This window comes from Gadus morhua, chromosome 20 (genome assembly GCF_902167405.1).
Source record: "Gadus morhua chromosome 20, gadMor3.0, whole genome shotgun sequence".
NCBI classification, from domain to species: domain Eukaryota; kingdom Metazoa; phylum Chordata; class Actinopteri; order Gadiformes; family Gadidae; genus Gadus; species Gadus morhua.
The window spans coordinates 9,330,826-9,345,560 of NC_044067.1; the positions used below are offsets into that span (position 1 = coordinate 9,330,826).

At 43.8% G+C, this 14,735-nt stretch overlaps 1 protein-coding gene across 8 annotated transcripts in view; it reads right to left on the minus strand.

Moving 5' to 3' along the window:
* Positions 1-14,605, minus strand: part of myo1b (myosin IB) — a 52,791-nt gene extending 38,186 nt beyond the window's left edge. For 7 of the 8 annotated variants that reach the window (XM_030342742.1, XM_030342740.1, XM_030342741.1 and 4 more), the window contains exons 1-3: positions 14,384-14,605; positions 8,221-8,368; positions 5,170-5,285 (exon numbers count right to left, since the gene is read on the minus strand). In XM_030342742.1, the coding sequence (XP_030198602.1) occupies positions 5,170-5,285; positions 8,221-8,346 (242 nt within the window). In that variant the 5' untranslated portion in view covers positions 8,347-8,368; positions 14,384-14,605. Of the gene's footprint in view, positions 1-5,169; positions 5,286-8,220; positions 8,371-14,383 lie in introns of all 8 variants that reach the window. The other variant, XM_030342739.1, reaches the window with a different exon arrangement.
* Between the last annotated feature and the right edge of the window lie 130 nt (positions 14,606-14,735).

A 14,735-nucleotide genomic window follows, 5' to 3' on the forward strand; every position in this document is an offset into this window, starting at 1 on the left:
TTAATGAAGAAATTCCATTATGAACCATCATGCAGATGAAAGATAGCCGTTTCTTATGTAGGTTTATCTTGGTTTTCCAGAAAAATAAACAAATATAAATCAACGACAAAAAGATTAAAAAAAAAGGTAGATTTCTCTTTTAGAATAGGCATATTTGCACTAGTCTAATAATGACACCTGGCCTGTGGCCACAATGCAAGGCAAAACAATGATCCTGCGATTCAGAAGGACTAGCACATCACCCCTTTGTGTGGGTGCACTGGATGAGTGGGATCTACAAAGGGCTATTAAAAATCACCCACACAGCGACACGCAGTCAAGTTCAGAACAAGAGTGCCCCCGCCGTGTGATCACAGCTCCCAAGAACCGGCAGAGCAGGTGAAGGAGAGGAGCATTCGCTGAGGGCTGTTCAGTGTTTATGTAAGACATTTACAAAGCCCTGGCTTTGGGTTTTCTACCCACTGAATTATATTTGTAAACACTAGAATTTTTAAATTCTTTGACATTTTTCATCTCAGTTGGATGAGATAAAGTATGAGGTGGGGAGGGGGGTGATGCAAATTGAAAATTAGCATATTGAGATTTTTGGTCATATAAGCATAATGCATTATGCAGATAACTTCTCTATCCTCTCTACAGTTGCATTAGAATGTAGATAGTGAACATCTAATTGCTCAGGATATTTCATTAGCAATAATTAATTGAATAATTCATCCGTGTTTCACAACAGAAGGCTTCATTCAATTCTGAACGGTACAAATTAATTTTTGAACAGAGAACCAACGCAAATCTCAATCCCGGAGGTGCTTCCACCTGGGAGCCTGACCGTGGGGGGGGGGGGGGGGGGGGGGTTCAACGCTCATCACACATGGAGAAACGAGATCCCACCCTGGAGACACAACACACACACACACACACACACACACACACACACACACACACACACACACACACACCAACCCCCCCCCCCCGGCTGCTGCAGGCCATCTGCACGCGCAGCATTAATGAGAGGCCTCGTGTGCACAGGGGGGCGTTTGCCTCAATCGAGCAGAGGATGTTCAAGGGGTTGAAAGGGAGTGACTGACGGACGATACAATGCTGGAGCAGTTAAAGGCAACAGAACAGAGACATCGGACCCATCAAGCGCTCCGCATACTGACTACTGCAGGCTCTTTGAGGCCACCGCTGGCCCAGCAGTGGCCTCTGATCCAACGAATAAGGGGAACTAGTCCATTAACAACCTGGGAGGCCATCTGCACACACACACACACACACACACACACACACACACACACACACACACACACACGGAAGTGTCGCTCAAGGAGAGAAAAACAAATGACTAACTCAGAAATAAGTACCAAGGGCGATACACAAGATACCAAATATAAACCATTTTTGGAATCTATACAACGCTTCCTAGAAACATTGTTGATTAAATTACTGACACACACACACACAGACGTGCATTTTTTGAGGCTAACAAATTAAATCAAAACCATTTTGTTGTTGGAAAAAGTGCTGGTTCTGCGACCCCTGATTTGAACGGTTGGTAACAAATTCAAAAAGAGAGCCATTCTATTTAGACGTCTAGTAAAGTCATGTTCGTGCCTCTCAAAAGGGCTTTTCCCAAATTCTATTCCACACAGCAAATGAACACTTTCAATTGACACAGCCTTGTCATTTACCCAGGCTGGGTGCGTCTGTGTTTGTAGTGTGTGAGGGCTGCTAGTCGAAACGAGGCTCTTAGTATTTGTCCTCTATAAAACGCTCAGCCACACGCACACACACTCCAACCCTTTTAACATCATATTTGTGGGTCAACAAGTGACAAACATCTTTTTGAGGCGGTCACAAAATTGAGGTCCCCATTGTGAATGAAGAAAAAACACTAAACAACTGAAACCCAATAGAATCCTCCCCGGAGATGACTTTTGGATAATGCAGTTTTCCCATTCATGTACTGACTTTAAATAAAACCGGCCTGGGTACGATTCATAACCCTGGGTTAACTCCTGCGTACAGCCCATTCAGCCGGGTGGTCCGCCTCTTCCCCCCCACACACCCTGTTTCACCATGGGCTGCTCAGAGCTTACAACCCCAAGGCTGCAGCAAGTACAGAGTAACGTTGCGTGAAGGTGCTTTAATTAATACGTGCATGTCATCCTCCATTCACGTGGTAATGGTTTATTTTTAACTGAGAGCTTTGAACTTTCTGGCGATGGCAGCCCCGGTAAATTCCCTAAACTGTTCAAGGCCCCTGGTTCTCTCCTTATAAGACACGGCAGAGAAAGAAAAAGCACACTCATTAAGTTTTGCATGAGGAATAAATGGTAAAAAAAAATGTTTTGGTTAAACACAATTAAAAATGAATGCCAAAACCAAGTTTGGTTGAAGTGTCTCTAGAAAGAAATGAGAACATTTGGTGGACAGGCCCACCTCCCCCACACACACTGCATCGGTGGGACTTTAATTAGTGTCTCCTCTGACACTTGCCAGAACATCTCTGGCCGACCCCCCCTCCTGTGGAAACTCTGCACCGCTCAGCCACTTCATGGGATCCCGCGAAAAAAAATGGAGAACATTTAAAAAGCAGGAGCTACTTGGGAACACAAAGGAAAATCCTCTCTGACCCTTATAACCAGAACAAGAGTGCCCCCATAACAATGGTGATGTCATCCAAAGTTAGCACTGTCACAACTAGAAAATATTTCCATTACATTTGCTTACATTCTACTTTCTATGTCCTGATTTGAATAACTTGTAGTCACTAGTCAAATAGTGAAAATCCCACAAATGTTCAGGCGGGCAATATTTGGGCACCATCGCATTGATAAAATAAATGGATTTAAAGAAAACACTGGAATAACTAACAAAGTAGAACACTACCGTACTTTGATAAATGGCAACCTTCATTTAATTGATGAAAGGCCTACAAATGTCATCTTTAGTTTAATAATGGCTAGAATATAATAAAAACAATAGGCATGTAGATCATATTCAAACTGGGAAGGAAACTATCCAAGTTCAGTAGGGTTGATAGCACGTTTTAGCCTTGGTTTTGTGAGGCATGGCTGTCAGAATGTCTGGACAGGAAGGCAGGTTTAGTGTTACAAGGGGCCTAATGATGACACCAGACAAGCCTGGTGCAGATGGTGTGAAAGGAGGGTCAAGATCAATGCATGGACCATCTCTCAAAACAATTGCCCTCTTGCCGGGAATTCAGTGCCATTTCTTGGGCCTGAACAGTTAAAGAAGCCTCAAATCTTCCCCTTTCAAAGAATACTGTCATAAAGCTGAGCAAACTGGATCCATATCTCAGAGATGGATCTTGGGCCGACTGCTGAATCACCATTATGTCGGGACAATGTGTAAATCTGAGATTGAACAGGGAATTGGAAACGGTATCACCTTTGTAAAATCATCACATAGTTGTCGAGTAAGGAAGGACACACGTCAAGCTCAGAAACTGCCCAGCGCTGGGTCAGCGTCAGAACTAAACCTTGGGGCGGCGCCACCCCGGGCGCTGACACACTTCAAGATCCAAGAGCGGCATGCTGGGGGGAGCCCATGTTCAAATCCCCCAGTTATTAAATAGTTTCAAGTTTCTCACTGACCTATGGGCGACGATCGCCACTAATCAATCACATTTGAATTCTGACTGTGGCCATCACATCATTTAATTATTCATATACGTTTTTATGGAATAATAATTCATTTTATACCACTACACTGTCAGACAGCTATGAAAAATAAATTGGTAGAAAAATGTACGGATAGTTTGCGTTTCTAAACATCTGAGTGTTTTACTTGAGATTGGGTCAGGTGCTCTCCATCTGGTGATGAGCTGCCGTCAGCACCAGTCTAAACCAGCCTAGCACGTACCCAGGCAGCCTCGCACCCCCAACCTAGCACAGGGGCTGGCCGCACGCTTAGTGCACGTTTCTGGTTGTCTCAGGAATCCTATAATACCATTCATGACAGACCTCTCCCCTCGACTCCCTTCACCTCTGACCCTGCACCGCGGCCCAAGCCGATAACGATCTCAGACGTGGGCCGAGAGATGACTTGTAGGGTCTCGGTTCTTGTAGGTTGACCAACATGGTATAAGAGAAAAGTAAAATGTTTTTCGACTAAAACAAATATGCTCCATGTTGTTGCCCTTGTAGAAAGTATTGGAAAACCAAAACACCAATTGCATTATTTGAGTTGGTTTGAGACATGGAGAGGAGATTGAGGTCAATAAAGGTGGGAGCGAATAGATATCTGCATAAGCCAACAAGGAATCGAGACACAGGCAGAAGAAGAACTTTCCTCTCTCAGGGTCAGGTAACGTACGAGCTCCAGGCGCCATGAATCAATAGCGGAGAGGATACGGCAGACTCCAGCCGTTTGGGTAAAGACAGTTCTTCAACCAACACCGCCCGCCTGCCGCTTCCCCCTGTAGAACCAGTCCGGGCTGTGGACCAGCCTACATCCCCGGGTTGCAGAGAGTCAGTGAGGGCTAATTGCTTGTCTTTTGTTTTAGCTCGGCAGCACGGCACCGGAGCTTGCCAAGCGTGCTGACGGACAGACGGCCGCCCGCCGTGTGTGACATGGACTCCTGAATGGCCCCACTGTCACTCTCACCGCCCCGCGCGTACAACGCGGCCCGGTGTAGCTTAGCACTAACTCTGGGTGTGTAATTAATAACAACGTCCAACCGATTAGCAAGCCGTCTACAGCGCACAGCAAACCAGGAAGCTGGAGCCAAGCGGTGCTGCCAAGACCCTTTGTCCTTTAGTTGTACTACATGAACGAAGGGGTTGTGTTGTCGTGGACATGGTTTGAATGTCCAACCCTTCTAAAAAAAGGAGGCTATTAACATGCCCGTAAATTAAATTAAATTATGTAGTCTTTATTGTACAACTAGGCGTTGTTTTTCCATCTATTCATCAAAGAATGATTTTATTTATAAGGCCAAATATGGCATCGTTAAATCAAAACCGCGAGTCACGTCCAACAAGCAGGACTTGCTCCTCCTGTTCTGCTCAGAGGAAACTGGATGAAATCTCTAACAAGCACCACGGGGAATCAAAACAAAGTACATACTAAAACAGAATTAGGACGTCCACTTCGGATCCCAGAGGGCAACAGAGGGGAAGGAGGGAGGCCGGGCGCGGGACTCACATGTGTGGACTGAGCTCGTAAAAGTTCCTGTTGCGGTACTCCTCCACCTTCTCCGGTGTGAAGATGGGCAGGGACCGGTAGGGGTTCATAGAGATCACCACGCTGCCGATGTACGTCTGCAGGAAGATGGGGAGAAACACAACAATCAGGTTGAAACCATTAACTATTCATTATTAGGAATTCAGCGATATAGATGATGACCTGTGTTTTCGTCCATCCAAGATGGATAATTTATTAGAATTGATCCATTTGAAGGTAGAAACTGACACCTCAGGACAATGTGGGTGTCAGTTTATTTTTTATTCTGTTCCGCAATGTTCTCTCAATATTTAACTGGACCAAATCCCTACTGTTGAGCGAAAAAAGTTTCACATTGGACTTTTACTATGTATTGGTGGAGACTCAAAACCTTAGTACTCATGGCTTTTGGTGCATTATTAAACGACATGGAATGATGGATACATATAGTGATACAGTGTTCAAATCCAATTTTCTAACCCGACTGAAACACAGTGCCTTAGAGAAACTAACAGTGTATTTGTGATCAAATAAATATTAAATGACTGACAGTTAATTAAATAAGGCACTGACAATCCGCACGCCGCCCCTTCATACTGCATAATATAGCACTCTGATGTAACCAGAGGTGCGAGGAACTTCAGCTTCCGTCAGCTCGCAGCAGCTGGGAATTCCTGATGTTTTGTTCAGGCATGCGCTCCATGGAGCCATGGGATGCGGAGAAACAAACGGGAACACCGTCCGTGGGCTTACTGTACAGGACCACCGGGCGGCCATCGGCGTCAATAAATGGAATGACGCACGGGTCAAAATGCAAGTACTTATCACAAAAGATACAGGGAAAGTAAAACCTAACCCTGAATCCATTTTTGGACTTTAATTAGATGAAGCAATAAAGTCGTCACTTCTGAAGAGCAAATGTGACTCACTCCCTACACATTGATAGGATAGATATTTCCAGCCGATGGGTTAATGGCCGTTGCATAAATCGCTCTCACGCGAGAAGTGCCGGACCCTGTGCACCCCGTGCTCCCACGGCCTGTTCAGAAGCCACTGGCGAACACCACTGAATAAAATCATTAGGTGTGCAGGACAGAGACAACATGGCCATCCGTGAGTGTACACGGACAAACAAATCCATGATGACCACTTTGGCATTAGATTTTATACGATTGAACACCCTTTTTAAAACAACGATGGTTCAGAAGAACCTCTACAGTCTAATTGTCCCCCCCCCCCCCCCCACAAAAGGAACATGGAGACAGAAAAATACTGCAGTAGGCTAATCATTCTTATCTTTGTTTGTATAAGGGCAATAGTCAGTAACCATTATCGGAGTTGTGCAATGTAGCCAAAGGGCAGGAGGATTTCCAGTTAGCTCCTTAAAAAGAGAAAGTTTATTCAGAAAAAAACAACAATGGCTATTGAACAAAAACACCACCTGAAGCTAGTTCATTTCAAACATCTAGCAGGGGTTTGCAAAAACCTCTGTCCCACTGTGAATGAGTCCTGTGTGTTAGCAGCCCTTCCATGCAGAGAAGTGAAGTCAGAGAACATATTGGAAAAAACTACAGAGGGGGGTGGGGTAGGGATATGATCTCCATGCAAGAGTGTGTAATTACCAGCTGCACGGGAAAAGTGAGGGAAAAAAAACCCAGACTACGTCTTCAACCAAAAAATCTACACTTTTAATAGCATGTCGAGGAGCTACATTCAGAACCCATTGAGAGAAATATTGAGCCATAAGGGAAGGTCAGACATACAGAGCAATAAAACTGGTGCTGGGGAAATCTCTTGAGCTTCTATCCAGCTGTGACACCATGTCCCGGGGAGAGAAAAGTAGCCATGTGCCTTCATGCTATGGAAGCATGTCATATGATATGTGTGGCTGCGAGGGGGGAGGAGGGAGTTTGAAATACATTTACAAGGATATGCTCCACAGATCATGAGGATAAGTGTGGGTTTAGGAATGGTTTTGAAGAGACGACTGGTCACCATTTTAGTCGCGAGGCATCTACCTTCTATGAAGCTTAATCAGCGCAACGCAATCAAAGTATTCTTTTTGGGTTTGACAAATATTAGCAAAAGAAAAAAAAATCATTTGCCAAAGCTAAGGTGGATAGAGATAAACGCACACACACACACACACACACACACACACACACACACACACACACACACACACACACACACACACACACACACACACACACACACACACACACACACACACACACACACACACAATACAAAAGAGTATTTACAACCCTGCTATTACATTACCATTGGATCAGAGTCAAACTGGTAATGTTTTCACTTTTAGAAAAAGGAAAACGTGGTATCTACAATGTCAAAGCAGAACCATCCAAGCGCGTAGGCAGGAAGTGGCTACAGCTCGACAGAAAAAAATGGATGGAGCTGGCCGAGCCAATCAGGGTCCTTTGTGGTGACATCATTTCACAGGGCCCCAGGCCCTTCTGGGCAAATGGGATTGAAAAGCAAAGCTGTAATCATGGAGGCTGGTGTCTGGAGCAGCCAACATGCAGAGCAGAGCGCAGATAAACCCATGGTGTAGCATAGCACAAAGCCCGTAGGCAACATGCTGATCTAGGGACCCCAGTTAGCACACACCCGGGCCAGCACTCTGCAGTGGGAAAATGGTCAGGCAACAGAGCCAGCCACACAGCTAGGTCCCTGAGCTGGGGATGTACTGCTTTGTTTAGAAGGGAATCATCTACATTCCATGGTGATAGGATTTATTGAATGGTTGGTTGCTTGGTTAGCGTGGTCGCATCATTCGAAACCAGCGTTGTTTCCTTGTGTATATTTTGTGTCAAAAATGATGATGTGAAAAACAAAATGGAAATTGATGTTTCCGTAAGGGAGGTTTCGAATTGTGCCCGTTTAAACATTCGGGATAGAGGGCAGACTCTGGAAACGTTTACTTTACCGGATGGTAAAGTAAACGTTTCAGTTGAGACGAATTAGAGACACGTTTGCATGCAACGTAGCACGCGGTACACAGGGACTCACATAGATCTCGTTGTGGTCGAAGCGGTTCCTGAGGTTCTCGATGAACGAGTCCTCCGTCAGCGGCTCGAGGAGAACCATGTCGCCGACCCCGATCATGTTATCTAGGAGTGAAGTCTTCACCTCCATGTTGGCAGCTTCGTCTCCCCCCCTAAAAGAGAGAGAATGAATAGAGAAATGATTACATGTATATATGCAGGCGGAGACGATGAGCCTCTTATTCCTACAAGGGGCTGTTATTTGAGTAGTCTATTAAACCTGGTCGAAAAGGCAACACGGAAAGACTTTGTGATCAGATAGAAACAAAACACTAAATATAGCCTGCTCAAATATACTCTAGGGAAGCCATGTTTGTTCAGTGGTGGTCTGAGGGAGTAGCAGTATGATTACTTCATACAGCCTCGGCAAGCTGTGGATCTGAACGGGTCCACCGAGGGAATTGCGTAACAGAACTCTGCTCTTGACCTCCAATCGTCCAGCTCGGTTGGGGTCTGCTGCTGCTGCATTTAGCTCCCGTTTACATCCAAGAACATTCCTCAAAATCCTCGACTACAGTAAACTATCAGCCTATGTATCCATATCCAAACAGTTGTAGGGTTATATTTTGGGGAAGGGTATAGGGTCACGGCCCGAGGGCCACACGGACAAAGACCCTGCTTGGGATGGCAGTTTTCTGGTCCAGTGTTTCCCCCCTGGCCGCTCTGGCGCAGTAATCCTGGAGCTATAGCACTGGAGATAAAAGAGGGGCACGTTCAAGGCCTGGTCCACATAACCCATGCCTGCTGTTGTATCAGTGGGGCCTGAAGCTCATCCATCATTGTTCACCGCGGCCTTCAGCAGAGAAAAGAAAACACGCTCTTTTTTAGTTCGGCAACAGCAGTGATGTTACTTCAATGGAGCCACATAGGAGCTTGTGGCATGACAGCCTCGGTCAAGGGCTATAGAGATAATAAATAAGGGTTGAGGTCTAACAGATCTTTTATTTTATTTGCATGTTAAAGATGCACAATCAATCTGAAATTGCACAATGAACATTTTGATATATTCTGAAGGAATTATAGGCTTTTTAGAAATAGCTTTTCCTCTGGTAAACTTTTTAGATGATGATGAGGATATGATATGACCATCAGAAAGAATATCATTCCTTTCTTAAATGCCAAGAACTAAAATCAATTGTTATCTCTCACTATTAGAGGGTTGACCAAAATTAGGATTTGATAGCTCATTCTGGATGTATTTAGGCCTAATGCATGTACAAATGGGACTAGCCAACTGTCAATTAAGAAAAGATTTATGAGGCAGGGCTGATCCTGGTTATTACATGGTTGGAGGGGAACTCCTGCAAGCTGGCACTGAAGGAGAAAAGGATGAATATCACGGCCCTCATCCCAGTGCCTTATCGCTGTCGACACAGACGTCAACAACTCGGAGATGGGATCTTGGAATGTTGAGATGGCCTTAGTTCATTGTGAGAGCTCTTAAAGTGTAAAGAGTATCTAGTATTGGGTGTTTAGGCCCTGAAAACCATTAACGCTCTACAAGTCCAAGGGCATTTTGGGAGGACTCCAAGGTTTATTTTTGAGTTGTTATTTTGTCCAAGAGTTCTGTCAAAACTAGTCCCTATGACTTCGGTGCTACTGGAGGGCACAATGTTATGAGCCCATAAAGAAGGTTTTCTAGTTCTTAGTAGGGGGGCCAGATTCTACTTTCAGAGACAGACTCATACTCAGCATGGGCACAAGCCCATTTGAAAAAGGGTAGCAAGCTTCTTCTTTTTTACTCTTATGCTAATTTTTCCGCACAAAAAAGCCTAAATCGTTATAGGCCTTATGCATTTCTCAACTGACGGACCCAGACGAGAGGAACAGAATATTCTTCAGTGCTGGTCTCCACCAATTTATCCCTGTTAAGAAACCACACACACACACACACACACACACACACACACACACACACACACACACACACACACACACACACACACACACACACACACACACACACACACACACACACACACACACACACACACACACACACACACACAAAAAGGCTGCTTAACCAAAATGTCAGAAAAAGTGGCACCAATAGAAAAAGTATAAAACATGCATTTATCCTAATTCATTGCTTGGTCATAATTTAACCTTTCAATTTAGCAGCACTGAATGGAAAAGCAGAGGCAGAACGTCCTGGCGTCATGCACACTTATTCATGCTTGTCAATATCCACCTACACAGAATCAGTAAATGTTCCCATGAAACCCTGTTTTTAGCAATCATGGTTCAGTTGGAGAGTTGGAGACCCTATAAATCCCTACCTATAATACAAAGTGATGGACGTTCAGAGGCTTTCCATAAAGGAAGCAACAGAGCTGCACTGAAATTGCCTTGGCACTGCAGCATATATAAGCTTACCACTCCTATATCTGGCACATCAATTACCAGAAGTTGTAGGCCATTTCAATGTAGTTAACAGAAGAAAAAGTTGATTGTAACGGAATGTGCAGTGTTAGGTTTAGTTATTGGGACAGCTGTGTCCAGAGAAACAGCTGTGCTTCCCCATTATCACAACACAGAATAATTTGATGGAAATTATTAAAAAGGGGTTTCAATCTTCCGGGAGCAATATACAGCATTATTCCTAGATTTCAGAGTGACTACATACTTAATAATAGTGCCTCGAGTCTGGACACACCCCTGGTCGTCGTGGGCTCATAACCCACTAGCCCAGATTAGAAGGGAGCTGCCATGCAGCCAGTGACACAATCCCATTAATAAAGAGTGTGTGGCTGCATGAACTTCCTGCCTGTCGTGTCAAATCCTGCAAGAGAGAAAACCTGACAGCAATGATTAAATTCATAAAGGATTACCAAGATGGCTGACTGGTATGGAGTTCACAGCAGACCATCATTGAGGTGCAACGGTTCATATAAGGCTAAATTGAATTTCCATACTGATCAAATATTATGGATTTAGAATATTTCAGATTAAATATGTTTGCTTTTGTGATTTTTGTTAAAAATATTTATACCAAAATTCACAAATGAAAGCATTCAGGCAAATGGATATTAAGGCTGCTCTGCTTCATCATCTCAGTGGTCAGAAGATGCAGTAGGATACAGTTCTGGCCATAAACCCATTTGTGACACGTCATCATGCTGAAAAGATCTATAATTCCTACAGATTAATGTGCTGTGGTTATTGAGGGTGCATTGGCCCCTAAAGAAGATAAAATGCCTGTGTTATTGACAGAAGAGTGAACCGATATTACCAAGTGCGTCATCAATGGATTTAGCAACATGCTTGTCTTCTGTGCCCCGATAATGACCCAGATTATACCACATGGTCATCTTGACCAAAAAATATTAAATGTTCAGATACTGAACCATAGTCATACATGCACCCCCATCCTTGATGTACATGCAGGCACGAAGATGTAAACAACTAATACTTAACTAATAATAATGGCCAGACACATCATAGATATTAGGAAACAAAAATTTGAGCCCGAGAGCAGCTGTCTGAGAACACACACACACACACACACACACACACACACACACACACACACACACACACACACACACACACACACACACACACACACACACACACACACACACACACACACACACACACCCTTTCTGATAGAGATTTGCCAAAGAACACAGCTTTAGAGAGTGGAGAGGGAAAGGCGGCTGCCTGGGATGACTGACCTGCTATCCAAGGGCGCTACGTTTAAGGGGAGTACATGTCTGTGTTACACAGTGGACTCCTTTGGCTGGTGGCGTCTTACCGAGGGAGCTAACCTTTCCAGCTACACGTTTAAAGATAGTGGGGAAAGGGCACTATGGAATTGGTTTTGGGCAAGTCGCCTACTTTAAATATGAACTTTGTCCAAAGTAGGGCTGGTGGAAAATGTTTGAGAGCATCCAGACATGCGTGACAGACATCAAGGATAGTACTATCTCTGCTGCATAAGAAATTTAAATCTGGTGAATGCCTTGTCAGCAACTGATTTGAACTAATCAGAAACAGCAATTACAATATCTTAACTGCTTCTCTTAAAACACAGCAACCCCCACCATTCACTGGACACAAGGGTACGACAGTGGTGGAAATTCCTGGGCATTGGTGAAACTATATCCGGAATGCAAAGTTAATAAAACATAACTTATGAACAAATACTTTTCTGTAACTGGCTTGAAAGCTACTTCCTGCTGATTTCTCATGACTGTCTCACTCCTTGTTCATGTGTTTCAAAGTCTGAGCAATGTTGGGAACACTTGTTGTGAAGTTCCACTCTGGGTAGTGCAATGGGGATGGCTCTGATGTTCCTTTATGGAATATCCTTACATCTGCCTGGAAGTTAAGTCACATGATGCCTCAACCTCAACCATTTAGTGCCTCTGCAAAAGGTGCCTCTGAATTTCTCAGGTTTGTGTGTGGGTGGGTGTGTGTCTGTGTGGGGGTGGGGGTTGATGTACATAAAGCCCCTTTTACTTAGTTGTTCAAAGAAAATAACAGCTCACTACACTAAGACAATCACAAATATAAATGATCATCATAGCAATGGTTGGATGATTCAAGGCAACATCACTTTGGTTTGTCAAACAACTGTGAAACGTTTCTTAGTTAGGAGACGGCGAGAGCGAAAGCTGACTTCATAGACACATCGTGACTTCTTTCCTACAGGCACTAATGAGCACAGAAAGAAATGTTGGCCATTGACAAAATATGCTAAGGAAGCTGGATATTTGATCTACTAGGCATCTGTTATTAATGTCAATATTCTTCTTCATTCTAAATAGAAACCATACCTAATCTTTCAATGATGTTGTTTGTTTGATCCGCAAAAATAAGCTGTCCCAATCTGCTCCACTCTGATGATAAATGAATGCAAAACCGAAAAAGTACTGCTCAAAGAGTTTAATGTGCTGGGGGACATCACAAAAGACATTGATCACTAAGATAAAACAACCAAACAACTGTCTTCAACTCCATTAATTTGATTCTAGAGCTCAAAAAAAGAAGGTGCCATGTAAGCAGTGTTCGTCATTGCCATCATACAACTATTCCATTAGCAGTGGCCACAATTCCCCCCAGGACTAGTCTGAATGATGACATCATGGGTTACTCATAATAATAATCATCCATCAGTCAGTTTTGCAGATTTCTGGTAAAATAAAATACAAATTCTTATTATAAATTTCTAGGATATCCATCAGCCAAAATACAGCATTGAACTTGGGTAAAGGTAATACAGCAGTAGAAAGATTACTTTAGAAAGATTATTTTATAGTCCCAACTTAGTCCTTAACTTAAGTTCCTGCATTTGAGCGTCCTCTCTTTCCATTGTCAGCAAAGGTATAAAGTGAAAAACTAGTTTTTAAACGTAGGGTTGTTCATTTCTTGAATCGTGTTAGATAAGGATAGTCCACTAATTCAAGGATGGGATGCTACAAGTAAGTCAGGGAGTCCATAATGGGGACCATTGAGTCTCGGCCAAAACAGTGAAAAAGTTTTGTTTTTTTTATGCTTCTGAGTGTACATGGGTTTTATACCTACTGCTGGACCTTTTCGATTGCTCCGAACGAACAAACTTTTCAGTTTTAGGCTAATTAATACAACAAAAGCAACATAAAGTGCAATCCTCAAACGCCGATTGTCCTCACACTTTGACCCACATGTTTGTCTAACGTTATCTTAAATCGGTCTTGTACGTGATGTAGCCTACATTTTCCTGCCGACATTACAAACAAGCAACATCACCAGAGTTTTTTCCCCCTTTGTGGAGTTGTACTGGTTGTGCTGGGATCTCTTGGTGTCCTACTGGAGATCAGAGGACGCAGATGTTGACAATTAACGAGCCAGTCGCTCAAACACTTTGATTTGGATGTGCAAACCCCGACCAGAGACCACATTCCACTTTCTTAAGGCTTTTTTGTTGTTGCTGTTGATGAACGCATATCCACAACCTACTTGCACGCAGCCTAGATAGATAAATGAATGAATCAAGGCAATCGTTTTTCTTTGTGAGTTAAAGTTAGGAACACGTTTTGTTGAGAAACTGCAACCAAGTAACAGTGAAGTCGGCAAGCGACTGCCGACAGCCTCCACCCGTTTTCAACGGTGCAACAAAAATATTAAAAAACGTGTCTACTTGCCTTTTTTTGTATCAGAAATGTACGCCTCGTATTAATCCGTAAGAATCCCCGGGGTATATAGTCAGGTCTGTAGTGGAACCCCTTCCCCGCTGTATTGTTTTAAGTTTGACTAGTCTGGATGAGTTTGGACGCGTCTCCCATCCGGCCCTCAAGACTTTGAATGGAGCATAGGGGAGGAGGACTTGAGGTCCAGAGGCACAGGGAGTGGCTCAGGCTGGGGCAGCTTCTAGGATCAACGTCCCTAATCACCTTCTGCATGGGAGGAGGAGGAGGAGGAGGAGGCAGCGGGAGGGATTTACATTTTTCATTGACTCTACATCTATGGCACATGACGGCACAACACCCCCCTCCT